This window comes from Acomys minous (genome assembly GCF_964271855.1).
Source record: "Acomys minous genome assembly, chromosome: 1".
NCBI classification, from domain to species: Eukaryota; Metazoa; Chordata; class Mammalia; order Rodentia; family Muridae; genus Acomys; species Acomys minous.
Genome location: NC_140483.1, coordinates 157972756 through 157989198, shown reverse-complemented (window position 1 = coordinate 157989198; position 16443 = coordinate 157972756). Strand labels below are relative to the sequence as shown.

Sequence of the window (16443 nt, the reverse complement as noted above, 5' to 3'; positions counted from 1 at the left end):
CTGTATATGCATATATTCATTCATGTTTGCCTGTGTGTGGGTGCAGGTGTACACATAGACCTCTGCCCCTGAATGTGGAGATCTGTAGTTGGTATCCCAAGTCTTTCTTGATTATTCTCTACCAAATCCATTGAGGCAAGGTCTCTCAACTGAACTCAGACCCCACACCTAGCTAGTCGACTTGCTCCAGGGATCCCATCCTTTGCCTTCAGAGTGCTGGAGTCATTAGAAGCCTACCATGTCTACCTGGCAATTACATGGTGCTAGAGATCTGAGTTCTGGTCTTCACACTTGCATAGCAAACATATTACCTACCATCTCTCCAGCCCTGATATTTTTCTTGCTTAATATTTTAGTACCTAAATCATTTTTATGAATAATGTAACTTATAGGGTGCAATACTGAATATATTATAATATATTATCTCACTGCTTCCAATACTTATATAGTTATTTTGTCTCTTTTGTGAATGAAGAAGCAAAGTTTAGTAAAATATAATTACTTGTTTGAAGTTGGAAGAAGCAGAGGTATCCTCTTCCCTATTGAGTCTTATCAGTAAATGAGTAATTATAGTAACAGTAACCAACAACATACATAGAGTCTTTCTCTCCCTCTCCCTCTCTCTCTCCCTCCCTCTCCATCTATCTATCTATCTATCTATCTATCTATCTATCTATCTATCTCTCAATCTCTCTGTCTCTCCCTCTCTCTGTCTGTCTCTCTCCTTCCCTCTCTTTCCCTCTCCCTCCCCCCCCATTTGTGTGTATTATGTTTGTATTTATTGTTTTCCTGATATTGATTCTTACCATAGTCTAGGCCCTGGAACTCACTATGTTTCTTAGGTTGGCCTCTAACTCACAGAAAGCCTCCAGTCTCCATCTCTCAAGCACTAGGACTACAGGAATGAACTACCATGCCCATCTTCATTCTCCCTTTGGCTCCTTATAACTTAGCCTATGAAGCAGGTGCTTTTGTAGAACTAGAGAGATGGCTGATCAGTTTAGAGAGCAGTTGCTATTCTTCCAGAGGATCCGTGATTGATTCCCAGTGCCCACGTGGCAACATACAAGCAGCTGGAGCTCCAGTTCTAGGGGATTTGATGCCCTCTTCTGGCTTTTGCAAGCACCAGATGTGCATATGGTGTACATACATAGTGCAGGAAAACCACCAATACACATAAAATTAATAAAAAATTTAAAATGGGTTCTTTGATAATCCAGTCTTACAAATAAGGTAGCTGAGGGCTATGCAATTAAAAATACCATCAGAACCATACACTTAGGAAGAAGTACAACTTAAGAGATCCTAGCTCATGTGTAGAGCCATTGCAAAATGATGCTCAGCATAATTACATGATTCCAGACAACAACATCACCGGGAGTAACAGGGTGGGAAGCTAGAAAGAGGGACTTCAAAACTGGAATCAATTACATTTTGATGCCAAATTTGAAAAGACAAAACTCGTGTTCATCAATTGGATGTTTGTTTTCCTGGGCTCTCTGTGAATGTCTCCACGTCCCTTGGTTTAAGGAGCACTTAAAAACAATCTCCAGCTGTCCGATAATGATATGCACACTTCACCTTAGTTAGAAAACAGACTGGTTAATGTCCACATGAGCTGAGTTCTGGTTCGGGCTGCAACTGATGTCTGTGCAACAACAAGGACTATGAGACATGGTGGGATGCTCATTAGCACGGTGCTGCAGAAAGCACAGGCAAATCATGCTGCCTTTCTACTGCCTTTGGGTGTTTCCTTTCTTTGTTGCTAATGACTAATAAGAAAGGGAGAAAGAGGAGAGAGTCCATGTGAACAAGAAAGTGACTGCTATTAGATTTTTCTCCTCCTACAGCAGGTTTCTCATTTTGCTAAGCTCATTAGAGGTGACTGTATGGAAAGACCCCGAGGTGCCCCAGGGAGAATGGGAAAGACAAAAAGGAAAATGAAACTTTCAGAGATTTGACCCCAGCCACAAATTCACACCAGAACCAGCTGTCTTTATAGCATTTGTTCAGATCCCAAAGTTCCCCCTCCTGTTTGATTTGAAATGAGAATATAAAGAGAAAAATCATTTCTTTTTCTAACTCTTTCTAGGAGTAACAATATGATTGGATGGATGCAATATTCTTAGTTAAAATTATGGCCTTGATTTTCCTCCTCATCTGTTGCTTTAACTCAAGAGTCTTGAAACATCTTTTATCTTTCAGTTGTAGTCTGACCTACAAGAAATTTGATGGTACAAACTACAAACATTTTCAATATATTCTAAGGACTCAATGCTTTTTTCAGGAGGAAGCGAGGGAAGGGTGCAGTTTGGTTCTTATCCTAAAGCCAGGCAAAGAGCAACACTGGCAGTGACTTTAGTGCAAGATGTTGTTGGGGAGAGGGATCACTCAAGGCTCTTCCAGAGGTTATGGACAAGGTATATGATTTAGGAAGAATCCTATGTGCCAGCTAAAGAAGAAAGAAGCTCTAATGCATAGCTGCATGCCCTGCATTATCATTATCACTGTTATGTGTCTTGGGTAACAGCCTATCCTGTCTAGCTGGAGTGGAAGAAAAGGGGCAAAGGTCCATTCTAGCTCTAAAATTTGTATTCTTCTTACTTGTAAGCACAAGCCTTTGGAATATGCTAAATTAAAATCTGGAGTGGCACATTCCGAGCAGCAATAACTACCATCTATTGAGAGCCTACTCTGCTCAAGCCTTATGCTAAGCTACCCGTTTTATGGGCTCTTTTCATCTTTACAGCAAATATGTGAGATTTGAATGATTAGTATCCCCTTTTTTTTCTGATGAGGCAACACAAATCTAGGTTAAAAGTTCAATGTCTGTCTACCTAAAGCTGCATAGAAAATGTGAGGCAGAAGCAGAATGCAAAAAACAGGTGCTCACTGCAAATAATGTCTTTAAAACTGTGAAAAAGCTTATGGGTATAGCTTCTGACATTACCAAGAGGCACAATCTCATAGGAAACTCCCCGATCCTATGGTTCTTTCTGCCTCTGTTCCACAAGTCTCCCCAAGCCTTAGGTGCAGGACTGTTTTATAGCTATATCCACTATGATGGCCTAAACATAAGCTGAAGGAGGATGACATCAATAGACATGTCAAAGCGAATGGGGCAACGCCCACAGGGCCTTGACCCTAGGCAAAGAACAGCAATCAACTAAAACATGCTGGGAATTGGAGAAATGATCTTCTTCAAGGAAGAGCACACCAATTGTTCATCCAATGCCAATGGTCAGTCCTGAAAATACATATACAACAATATTACACAGACTGAGCAGGTTATATTTAGAAATGTACATATATACAAACATGCATATAACAGCAGATAATGAACAGAGAGGCCATGAATTTGTAAAAAAGAGCAAGGAAGAGTTCAGGGGAGGCCTTGGGAGAGGAAAGGGAAGGGAGAAGCCATTTCATTATATTATAATCTGAAAAAGAAAAGAAAAAACCATGAGTGATGGGGCTGCAGCTCAGTTAGTGGGAGCTTGTCACGTAAGAAGCCCTGGCTTAGATTCCTATCATAGCATAAAGCTTGCATGGCCATATATGCTTGGATCTAGATGTAGAGGCAGGAAAAATAGAAGTTCAGGGTCATTCTTCACTACAGAGTGGATTCAATGTTACCTTGAGCTATTGAAAAATGGGGGAAGAGAAGACAGACAGTGCCCCATGAGAACATGGTTCACTGTCATGAATTTATGGGAACCTTCTCTTTACCTTCTAAGTTAGAACTGGTTGAGAACACTTGTGTTAGTCAGGGAAATGTTTTTAAAGCTTAGAATACCCCAGAGATGAGAAATTAATTACTTAAGAACATAGAGTTTCTGTGTCGCAAAGTTTCACTAGCTAAGATGACTGGCCTGAGGAGGGCTGGGGACATGGAGAAACTCAGTGACATGGAAAAGGAACATAGGTCAGCTGTGTTAGCTCTTGGCTTTATTTGGCATTGAAGCCTTCTTTGTACTGATAATATGTAAGTGTTTATGCTATAACCCAGGCAGCCAGATGAATGGAATCCAGCCCCTGGCCTTGAGAAGAGTATCCTGAAATGGTGGGAGGAGCGTTCTAGGGAAGAGAAAATTCCATGAAAACCAGATATAAGGATCCTAACGAGACTTGAGATCTCTTTGGTAGATACATACATAGACATTAACTTCCACCCTTGACACGATACAAATTAGTAGCTATAATGCTGAAGGGTTTGGGGAGCAGATGCAGGACTAAGCTGGAGTCACCAAGCTCTCCTAGATGCACCTTTCCCCCCAGAAGGGTTGACAGCTGCCTGAGACGAGGGAATCCTTCCTTTAGAGCCTGCACCTATATAGAAGGAAGCATTTTAGTTCGAAATCTCTGGCTGCATCAGGGCAATCATCAGGACAAGGCTAATTTTCTTCCATGGCTCTTATTTACAGCATCTACTAAATAGAGATAATGGTAGCACTTAGTCAGAAAAATGCAGAGGTTGGACCTAGCAGTGTTGAACCCTCCTCACCTCCAACTCTAAAGTTGCATGTCAAGGTATCAGCATCTTCAGTTCCTTCTTCAGTACTAGAGGGAAGAGTCTGAGAAGATGCTCTAGGGGTCACAGTGAGAGCAACTCAGCTTGTTCCCAGTGTTATGACAGGACACATAATCCCTGCGTTAACACACACACACAGGCAAGGAGGTGGAGGGGCAAAGTGGCTAAGGAGAAGATAATGTTTCTCTAGCCTGCAATTTCTTTCAATTTTAGGGATCGCAATTACCAGGGCAAGAGTTAGAAACGGTCATGCTTAGAATTCATAAGTGAGTTCAGTGCCATGAATGGAAGTTCTTTTGCATTTAGAGAGCAGGGGCATGGCAGTATGTAACCCAGCTTAGCTCAGCACGGGGACGTCCAACCCTGTGAGAGAAAGCAGGGCTCGGAACAGCAGGGAAGGTGGGGGTGATGCGTGGGTAGTGGAGTAGAATGAATTTCTTGATTCCATCCTAGGTGACACTAAGAGTGACGTCACCTCTCAAAGCCCCGGTCTCCTCACCACCACCATGGAGATAGGAGATAATAGAACTTACCTCATAAGATCATCTAGCATGCTGAAAACAGAGCGTGCAGATCACATAACACATGGGATGCATTCAATAAAGGGCATTACTAGTACTGATGTCAACATCCATATGGGATATTCAACCAGCACTGGTATTTTCAACAAGACAACCTTTACTTTTTATTTATGAGCAAAATTAAACATTCACTAGCATATTTGTGCCTAGTTTTTAAGAACATAGAGTTACACTGTTCAAATCCTAGTTTTTTTAAACTTTCATTATTTAACTTCATTACATCTCTGCATTCTCTCTTTCTTCTCTCTCCTTTCAATATACCACTCAGTTACCATACATGTAAAATTAAACAGGATGTTTAATTTCGATAATGAGTGATGAATAGGATATTGTAAATAATCAATGGATACTAATTTTAAAGATAAGACACCTACATCCCAGCATAAGGAATTGAGTTCTATGCCCAGGATCTACGTGGGGGAAGCAGAGAACAGACTTCTACAAATTGTTCTCTGGCTTAAAAATGCACCAAATAAGTAAATATGTAAATGTAAAGAATTTTAAAGTAAGACTGGCTCTTATGTTATGTAATTTTTAGTTATCAAAGAGAAAGAAACAAGGAGGAAGAGAGGAAGGGGAGGAGGACTAAACAGAGACAAAGAATAATAAGGCAATAATGCAGTGTGTTGAAGGGATTGATTTAATGCAGCTGCATACTTCATTTATTCATTGGGTAAGCACTTATTGAGCTCCCTGTGTGTGCATTGGTGACTACTATAGTTTTTTGTGGGTTTTTTGTTTTTGTTTTTGTTTTTTTGATGCTTAACATTTCATATGACAGACACACATGGATCTTGACATCAGGCACTCATGGTCCAGTGAGGAATATGGGCAATGACCAGGAACAATAGAACAGTGTGAAATTGCTAGTGCTGGTCACAAATTAGTACTGTATTAAGACAGAGAATTCAGAGAGTAGAAGTGACAATGTCCTCGTGGATGATAGAGCAGAGGGAAATCTTTGAATTCTTTCCAGGATGTCCATTTCCTTATCCTTGAAAACTATGAATATCTTAGCTGGCAAAATGGGCATTAGGCAGATGAGCAGAGTTAGAGAGATGATTTTCATGATCTAATTGGACCCAGTAAAATGAAAAGAGTCCTTAAGGTAGAAGAAAGCTGGGGATAAAATCAGAGTTCTCAGGCGAGTAGGGTTACATTTGAAGATAGAGAAGAAAGACAGAGAACATGGGTAGCCCTGAGGAGCTGGAGAGTACAAGGTAATTAACTAGGAAGAATGCAGCCTGTTGATATCTTCGGTTTAGAGAAGAAATCTATGCCAGAGTTTTGACTTACAGATCTCTAACACAGTAAGTTTGTGCTGTTGTAAGATGGTCAGCGTAAGGTGATTTGTCATGGTGGGGCCAGAACATGAGTGTACTATTAAATGCATCCAAAGGTATTTTTAATATTTGTGTGTGTGTGTGGTATGTGTGTGTGTGTGTGAGAGAGAGAGAGAGAGAGAGAGAGAGAGAGACAGACAGACAGACAGACAGACAGACAGACAGACAGAGACAGACAGAGACAGACAGAGACAGACAGAGAGAGACAGAGAGAGAGACAGAGAGACAGAGAGACAGAGAGACAGAGAGAAACAGAGACAGAGACAGACAGACAGACAGACAGACAGACAGACAGACAGATAGAGACAGAGACAGACAGAGACAGAGAGAGAGATGGAGAGTGAGAAAACTCATTGGGAGTTGTGTTTTCCTTCTACCTTATGTTTCCCAGGGATTAAACACAGCTCCTCAGGCTTAGTGGCCAGCACCTTTACCTACTGAACCATAATACTGGCTCCAGTAGGACAATCATTATAGAAAATCACTCTGGCTGCGTGATAGTTAACAAATTGGAGGGGACATGACTAGGTGCAGATAGCACCATTAACAAGCTGTTTCTGTGGTCCTATGAGATAGGATGGTGGCCTCAATCAAGGCATATGGGTAGGAAACATTGGATCTATATCAGAACCTGAAGTGAGCCTGCCAGAAAAGGGACTCAAGAGGAATCAACAAAATCCATGATCAGAGCCCAAAAACAGACATGTAGAGAACAGCTATAGGTGGCCAAGTGTAGGGTTTTGACATAGGAACCAGAACCACATGTTATGAGAACACAAGGACACTGCTTCTGAAGAAGGGAGTTATGACAGTTCCCTGAAGGAGACGCCACTCTGAGTTCTAAGAAGCTCTCAGGAAGACTCAGTGGAGGTTTTCTGCATCCTGAAATCCTCTTTGGTCCAATCTTAGGGTCCTCCAGCACCCTTGCCTCCATGAGAGCAAAAAATCTTGACAGCTTTATCTCCTCCTTTTCCCTGTGGGTCAGCACTAAGGAAAGGACATTATCCAGTTTTGGCTTTCATGAGAATCCTTGTTATTACTGAATAAGGGGGCTTATAAACCTACACATTATGCCTTGACTCTGTGTCACCATTGTTCACAAAAAATGTCTACCAACAATATTACCCTTGAACTGCATGTACATGTGTGAAATGCGTCATTTCAAAAGGACCAAATGAGGGTCTCCAGGATATCCCCAATTGAACTCTGACCTCATAGTCTTCCTCTCTAGCAGTTCCTTGAAGCACTAGTGACAAAAAGAAAAAGAAAAAAAGAGAAAAAAAGGGCTATACCGTTTCCTGTCTGGTAGAACTCCCTTGAGGTCATCACCTGCACTGTCTCTATGTTAAAATAAAATACAATGATCTGAGTTGGCCAAGCCTGGATATATATATGAAAGAGTTTTTAGTCTTGGTGCTTTCTGGCTTGAAACACTACAAAACCTGCTTTGAGATGCAAAGCTGAGCAGGGAGTCCCCCCCTTTTCTGGGTGGTATCTGTTCTTTTACGAAAGGGATAGATCCACTGATTTTGTATGTTATACCAGAGAAATATGATCTCCAGAGAAGGAGAAAAGCTTTGTTTTAACATTTCAAAAACATTAATTTGGAACACAAACATACATATGTAGGAAGCATTTAAAAAAAATACATGTTTTGTCATAATCCTTTGGGTACAGGATGGCTTTATTGTATGCCCAGTGCCTCATCAAAATAATGCTCAATGAATGAACTGATGAATGAATGAAAGGTTGGATGGAAGAATGTGTACTGAGGGCTTGACCTTGAACTTTAATCAGTATTAAGAGTAACATCCATCGTAGCTAAGTTAAATGTGGTGACATACACTTGTAATCCCATTACTCAGCTGGATGGCAAGTTTAGTGCTAACCTGGAATGCTAACTTGAACTCTCTCAGCAGTACTTCATTGTGAGACCTGTTGCCCATAGCCCTCAAGTATTGGAGTATGAGAGAAGCATTTCTAACTGTTCCCTGGGTAACGTCAAGCTTCAGGATCAAAGTGGCTAAGCCGGTGTTAATAACCAGTTAGTCGGTCCCCTGATTTATAGGCCCAAATGGACAGAAGGCTGCAGTTTGCATCAGCTCCACCCTGAGTCCTCCTCTCAGTTCCAAAGAAGGGGAGTGGTTTTTATTTATAGGTCTTCAAATCCGATATCTAGACTGTGACAGAGCAGTGAAAGAAACACATGTAGTTGCTTACCATAAACCAGGGACCCCACATCTCAGCCAAAGGACTCTCTCTCTCTCTCTCTCTCTCTCTCTCTCTCTCTCTCTCTCTCTCTCTCTCTCTCTCTCTCTCTCTCTCCCAGCAAAAGAGGTGTTCCTTGGAGGTGAGGCATAGGGTGTTTGATGAGACTCTCTTGGAAAGCTCTCAGCAGGCTAAAGGAAGCCAGAAAGGGAGACAGTGAGTCCCATCCCTGAAAACTGAAAATCTGAAAATCGCAGGCCAGCTTTCTCCCAACCTTTCTCCCAAGTAAAAACAGGCTGCAGACAACACTGGCTGGCTCTGGGGTGATTCACCTCCTCAAATGCCTTTATTTAAATGCTAATTTCCACAGACCTGAGAGGTGCTGGTTCTGACCTGCTGGTCCCTATGTATCTAAAACCCTCACACATACTTTTAAAAATGGAGAGAGACAGGGAGGAAAGTAAGGCCCACCGGAAGGGTGTGGAGAAGGTGTGTAGGAGGCCAGGTCCCCCTGCTTGTCCGTCTTGTCAGCATGGATGAGCAAAAGGAAGCAAAACAGTGGGAGCTGCTTTGTATAATCTGTGTCACCCAGAAGTGATGTGCAGGTGACGGTGGAGGAGAAGGAGGCCTGCCCTCCTTTCTGTACCTGGGTCAGCAGCTGCTCTTTGGTGTATAATGTAAACCAGGCCCTGGATCAACTGTGTCTAAAACCCTTGAAGACACTCAGAACCTAATGTGGGAATGGAGAAAGACAGATAGACAAAATTAGCATTCATGAAAGGTAGCCCCCTCTGCCTTCTGGAAGCTAAACTCATTACCCACATTTTGCTAAAGCTCATGGAGCTTAAGTGAACCTCCCTCTCTCACCACCCCCCCAAGACAGAACTTGGATCTGTGGCTATACGACTCTTATGGCTCTGCACATTACGTACTCAGATACCAGCAACTTTGGAAATCTATTCACAAACCAGATAGATGCATGAGAGAAAAGGCATGGGAAGGATTTCTTTTACCTTGGTGATTTTGAGCCCCTCCCCCATTTCTATCTAGCAATCCTCTGCACAAATGCATGTTTCATACCTGATGTACCTTGTTTAGAGAAATCATGTTTTGCCACATGGCTCCCTAAGTTAATAGTCCTCAGCCTCTCTGTCAAATCTCTATGGGAGCCACATTATCTGCACCATTGATGGAAAACACTTCTTACCTCAAAGTGAGTGAGAGATGAATTACTCCTAAGCCAAATTGGGGTGATCCAGGCCTGGGAACATGAATTCAGGGTACCCTCAAATAATATATTCTAACCTTCAAATGGTCTCATAAAGTTTTTATAGTTCTAAAAAAAAAAAAGAGAGAGAGAGAGAACATCACAAGTCAGGACATTTATTCGGATACAATTGGTGGAAACATCATGTAGGCAGGCTACAATAACAGGCAGGATACCCCGGCTACCTCTCAGTGTCAGAAGCTATCTGATGGCATTCTGGTTGCTTTTAGGTTGGTGGAAGCTAATGGCCCTTTAAGTCAATGTATCCCAGAACATTTGACCCAATAGTCACCAAAATATTAGGTAAGACACAAGTGGGAAATGAATTACTCTTGAAGTGAAGAAAGCCCAAGAAAATTGAGCTTTATGTTTTGACCTCTGAACTCTCCACAGTCATGACATTCTAATCCGTAAATCAGCCTAACAAAGGATTTTGAATGATTTTGTAGAAGTGCTAGACTGAAGTCTTTAATAGCCCTCTGATGAGGAAACATTCTGGACAGTGAAGCATTACAGAAATATCTACCAAAGAACAGTAGCCACGCACACACTGCCATCTTTTGTTTGTGTCTTTCATGTTATCAATAAATTCTCACCGAGCATTTATGCCTTACTCCTTTGTACTTAGTCTCACAGTTTGGACTTAACTGGGTCTCAGTGCACCCTTTTGGACCACACGAAGCCTGCAGTACAGTGAGAAACACACTTTTCCATGAGTGGATCTACGGCTATAAACTGTAAAGGCTTTCTTGGAAGAAAAGACCAATATATAAAATATGTGTAACACATTTAATCTGAGGCACTTTCCTAAAAGCAGTGACCTTTTGGGTGGTCTGACTGGTGAGCAGAAGTGGTCCAGGTACATAAAAAAGGAAGAACCTCCCAGAGAGAGGACACATTCCAGCTGGGGGATTTAGAGCAGGAGCCTGTCTCATGAGAGAACAGTAAGAGCGGACTGGTAATATTGGTCCAGAGTGGGCATCAGGAGTCCAGCAGAGGCTGGACTGTCTATGTAATGCAGCATCCTTATTCCTCTATGTCATACAACATCCTTACTCTTCTAGACTGTAATACAACATCCTTATCTCTCTGTGTAACACATCCTTATTCCTCTAGACTGTACTACAGCATCCTCATTCCTCCATACTGTGATAGAACATCCTTATTCCTATAGACTGTAATACAGCATCTTATTCCTATAGACTGTAATACAGCATCTTATTCCTATAGACTGTAATACAGCATCTTATTCCTTCAGACTGTAATACTGCATCCTTATCCCTCTAGACTGTAATACAGCATCCTTATTCCTGCAGACTGTAATGCAGCATCCTTACTCCTACAGACTGTAATGCAGCATATTTATTCTTTCTTCCTCTCCCCCAGTGGAAGACCATCCTGCACCCCCCCTCTGCTGTAGCCCTGGTGCTCAAAACATGCCTTGAATCCATTTGGATTTTCAGAGCCACTGTTACCCACTCAATGTCAAAATTTCCAAGATGTGCTTAAATTTTCTGGCTGAGTTGTTTCCATATAATATCAGTTGAGATTTAACTTTTATATGAATGCATTTTGAAGACATATGTCTAAAACAGTGACCCTATCACTAATTTGAAACAACAATATTACATGATAAAGACACATAAATCTGTGCAGCCAAGCTGAAACCCACATGCTTGAAAGCATGTTCTGCAGTGGCTGTGCTGATGCCTGCTTCCTGCTTTCATCTCCAAGAGTGTCTGGATTAGTCTATGATCAAGAAAGCAGACCAGATCCTGGCTGGATTCCCTAAATGCAAGTACTCAGTTGAATACAAACTTGCCAGTTGCAGGCACCAAGTTACAAACCACAGGGGTTAGCGTGAGCTGTGGCTACTGTGGATCTCATTCAGACAAATTTCTTAACTTTCCTGAGCATCTATTTCCTCATCTATAAAATGAGACTGATAGTGCCTGTCACACGCACAAACATACACACACAAACACACACACACAGGTATGCACACACCAAAAGTTGCGCGCGCGCGCGCGCGCGCACACACACACACACACACACACACACACACACACACACACACACGCTTGGGGAAAGAGGGGGAGAGAAGACCACAGAGCGAAGGAGCAGAATTGTTTTCGATTTTTATATGTTGAGTCAGGACATGCCACCTCGGGGTCCCTTCCTCAGCCTTGGGCTTGCAGGCTCTCTCAGCTTTCATCTGAGGGTTCTCTCTGCCCAGCAGAACTTTCCCAGGGCTGTTTTCGCCCCCATCAGTTATTTTGCCTCTTCCCAGAACACACTGATGTAAAGGCCCTGTGCGCCCTCTGCTGGCGGAGTCCATGCAGAACTGTGGCTATTGCCCAGACAGCCGGAATGAACCTGGGAAAGACTTAGTGGCTGTCCCGTCATTCACTGCTTCATCCCTGACTGTGTGGCTCACTCTTAGCTCTTAGCGTTCTATGCTAACTGATTCCTCCATTTTATTTATTTATTAATTTATTTATTGGTTTTTCGAGACAGGGTTTCTCTGTGTAGTCTTGACTGTTCTGGACTCCCTTTGGAGACCAGGCTGGCCTCGATCTCACAGTGATCTGCCTGCCTCTGCCTCCCGAGTGCTGGGATTAAAGGCGTGTGCCTAGGGTATCAAGTCTCTTCTTGGTAACCTACTGTCCTTCCTCTGAGTGCCACCAGGTCTCCCCCTCCAGGGGACATGGTCAAAGGTGAGGCACCAGAGTATGTGAGAAAGTAATATCCCACTCTCCACTCTACTGTGGAGAGTGTTCTGTCCATTGGCTAGATCTGGAACAGTCATAGAGGAGGGGAATAAGGGGAAAATGGGAGGGAGGGAAGAATGGGAGGATACAAGGGAGGGGATAACCATTGAGATGTAACAAGAATAAATTAATAAAGGAGAAAAAATAAAAAAAATAGAAAAGAAAAATAAATAGAAAACATAAGCTAAAAAAATAAATAAATAAATAAAGGCGTTGCCACTACTGCCCGGCAGTTCCTCCATTCTTTATTCTCCTTCCTCATGAGATTCGTCAAGTTACTCTCTGGAAGTCCTTTCTGGAAGCTCAGAGGAACATATTTATGCAAGAAGAGGAACCTTAATCCATGTTTTCTCCTACATGTACCTATTGCCCATGTACATATCTTTCCATTGTCCATTGATGTCAGATGTCCCTAAAATCCTGAGTGACTTGGAGCACAGGGGCTGGAGGAAGGGAATGAGAGTACTAGTGGCTATAGATTCCCTCTTCTTCACCTTTAAAAATATGCACAAGTTGGTGGATATTGAAAAAAGCCTCCCATACTGAAGTGGTAACGTAAATTTCCTTCCAAGGCCTGATTAGCAAATGTGCTCAACCTGGCAATCACTGGTATGCACCTCACATCTTGTGGAGTCACCTTCTCCCTATTGTTTAAGTAGAATATGATGGTGCCCCACTCAGGGTGAGGACTCCAGAGGGCACAGTGAGAGCAGAGCCTCTGTGTACAGTCAGGTTGTAAGAAGCCACAGGTCCTTCTCTCTGCCATGGTGTTTGGGTTCTGGAAATCTCAGGCACTGAGGCCTTTACAATGCTGAGGCCTTCAGCCCATCCATCCTGGGGGAAGGACTTCCAGCCCTCATATTGACTGAGATGAGAGTTATGGACTCTGTGGCCACACTACCGAGGACCTCACACTTACCAACTGTGCAGCCTTCAGTTGTCAAGCTAAAGTTTCCATCCCTACACTGCATGTTGTAACAGCACCCACTTCACACATTGGGCGTAGTGCTTACCGCGATACCTGACATCCAGTTAGTGCTATAAATAAAATAATTCCCACTCTTCCACTACAGCAATCTGGGAAACTTCCATGAGCCTCATTTTACAGATGAGAAAATTGAGGTTTAGGAGCATCGTCCCTGATTGCTCAGGGAGGACTTCATGTGGTGAGACCTGGAGGCCAGTGTTCAGAGCCATCAAAACTAGTTATTCCTACTTACAAAATAGAAAGAGGATCTTACAGTCCTACAGAATCCCTGACAGTGAGCTCACTGGCTCTACTGCACGGCCAATATTTCTCTCAGCAGGTTTGGAAGACCTGGGGGGACAAAGGACAAAGCCAGGCATTCTGACCGTAGTACTCAACCTAGGACACCCTTCCATTCTACTGCACAGTTAAGGGATGAGCTGTAGGCCCAGCAACTATTTCACTTGTGGTACCTCGTGTGTGGTGTTTTCTTTGCCTGGAAAGCTGTCTCCTTTATTCCCAGTGCTGTTTTGGGCTCCCAGAGTAGCAGGTCATGTGGCTCCACAGATTGACATCAGGTGCACACAAAATACTGTAAAGCAAGAGTAGCTTGGAAACTCACCATAGTGCACATGTATCTTTGGAAAAGAGGCCCAGACTCTGCTAAACCTGGCTCTAAATTCTATTCTCATCAACCTAGAATCTCGTTGTTGTTTATCTGTTATTTACACATAATTCCAGCTCAAGAGCCACTGTGAAGAATAAATACTCAGGTATACGAAAAGTACGTTGGAGCTGGAGAGATGGCTCAGTGGTTAAGAGCACTGACTGCTCTTCCAGAGGGGCTGAGTTCAATTCCCAGCAACCACATGGTGGCTCGCAACCATCTATAATGAGATCCGGTGCCCTCTTCGGGTGTATGTGCAAGCAAAACACTGTATATATGATAAATAAATAAATCTTTAAAAAAAAAAAGAAAAGAAAAGAAAAGCAGGTTGCTAGAGCCTGGAAAAGTAAGGCTATAGTGAATAACAGATAGCAATGAGAGTGATGGGAAAGATGATTTTGGTGCTGGGGATGTTGATGATTTTGGTGTTGGGGATGATGATGATTTTGGTGTTGGGGATGTTGATGATTTTGGTGCTGGGGATGTTGATGATTTTGGTGCTGGGGGTGTTGAAGGTGGTGATAACATCACCTTCTGTGGACCCAGCTCTGGAGAACATTTTCACTTAATAAATAGATTGGTGACAGACTTCAAAAGTGTCTAGGGAATGGTGTGCACATGTGCAGTAAAGACGAGAAGGTAAGCCAGCTGGCAGCTTCTCAGCTGCTTCTGAACTGCCTGCAGTCCAGGCTTCAAAAGCCTTGGTTTGGCATCAGGTATTTTTGGTTTTGTCTCTGATTTTCATTTCAAGGTTGCCCACGCCAGGTAACCTTCTCCTTTTGTTATTTCCCTCTGTCTCCTCCTCCCTCTATGGATTATAATTAGTGTTTCTAACTTTGAGGGTCTCTGAACATGAAGTGATCTCCAAAGTTAGGTTAAATAGGGAAATGCCCTTGCGATGCTGCTCGCCAGCTGCTGTCACATTTCCTGCTTGAACACTCCTAGTGTCAGCAAGCTTTCCATCTCTTGTGGCTAGATGTTCCATTTTTAGGTCAGCCTATTGTCTCGAATAATGAGATCTGTGTCACTGTTCTTCACTCACTGCCACCACTGTCCTCTGAAACTTTACCTATCCAGGATTTGATATTAGGGGATCACCTAGGGGGTTCTCTTGTTTTCCTTGCGGGGCAGGGCCACAAGAAGGTAGGGCTGGGCAAAGAACACCAGCCTGGGAGTAAAGAGGCCTCAGTTTGTGTTCAGTCTGCTGGTGGTTGCTCAGCAGGAATTCCCTTTCTCCAGACTTCAGGTTTCCCCACTTGCCTGAGCCAAAGCATCTCAGGGGCTTTCTATGTAACACACAGACACTTTTCGAGCTCTCCTTTCTTTGGCTTAGCCTTGTTCCCTTCCTCAAATGCTGTATGATGCTCAGTTTCCTCACATTCAGGTTTAGCCCTGTCATTGCTTATGCAAAGGGATGGTTAACAGCCAAATATATAGTTTATGGAGCCTCGGAGGATGTCTTAAGCAATTGGCAGCTTGATCCCATTAAGGTTTTACAGCAGCCCTGAGATCTGTGCCTCGTTTATAGAGAGGAAAACTCTGGTTGCAAGAGAAACAATAAAAAGCCAGTCAATGGGTGCTCCTTGCTTGGATGGCCAAGCTGCCTGCTTTCTGTGCCCTGTGGTCAGTGCTATGCTCTCAGAGCTGGGATTCAGGAAGCTAGCATCACAGCAAGGCCACTCAGCCTGTTCCAGCAACAAGCTTTCTGGCTCCTTGCCCCACCATTGCCGTGTTCCCTTCTCTGCTCTGCAATCTCTTTGCTCTACCCCACAGGGAGAACAACTTCATCAAGGACTTTCCCCAGCTGGCGGATGGGCTGTTGGTGATCCCGCTGCCTGTGGAAGAGCAATGCCGGGGGGTCCTCTCTGAGCCCCTCCCAGACCTTCAGCTGCTCACTGGTAAGATGCACCTTTGAGACCTCTGCAGTCTCACTGACCACAGCCATACACGTTGCCTGAGCTACATGAGCATATCAGGATGCTCCAGCCCAGCTAGACTCCTCTTTCAAGAAGGATGGGCTGACACTAGGCCTCTGTCTTGTCATGAGCTCCTGCTAGGAACCAAGGAGAATGAGGGGCTTATGGAGACTCTAGCTTCTTGGCAAGGAC

General features: G+C 43.3%; 1 protein-coding gene across 7 annotated transcripts in view; it reads left to right on the top strand.

The window, feature by feature from the left end:
* The window catches only part of ASTN2 (astrotactin 2), a 960073-nt gene that overhangs the window by 670631 nt on the left and 272999 nt on the right, over positions 1–16443 (top strand). For all 7 annotated transcript variants that reach the window (XM_084779663.1, XM_084779662.1, XM_084779659.1 and 4 more), the window contains one exon: positions 16109–16233. In XM_084779663.1, the coding sequence (XP_084635789.1) occupies positions 16109–16233 (125 nt within the window). The remainder of the gene's footprint in view (positions 1–16108; positions 16234–16443) is intronic.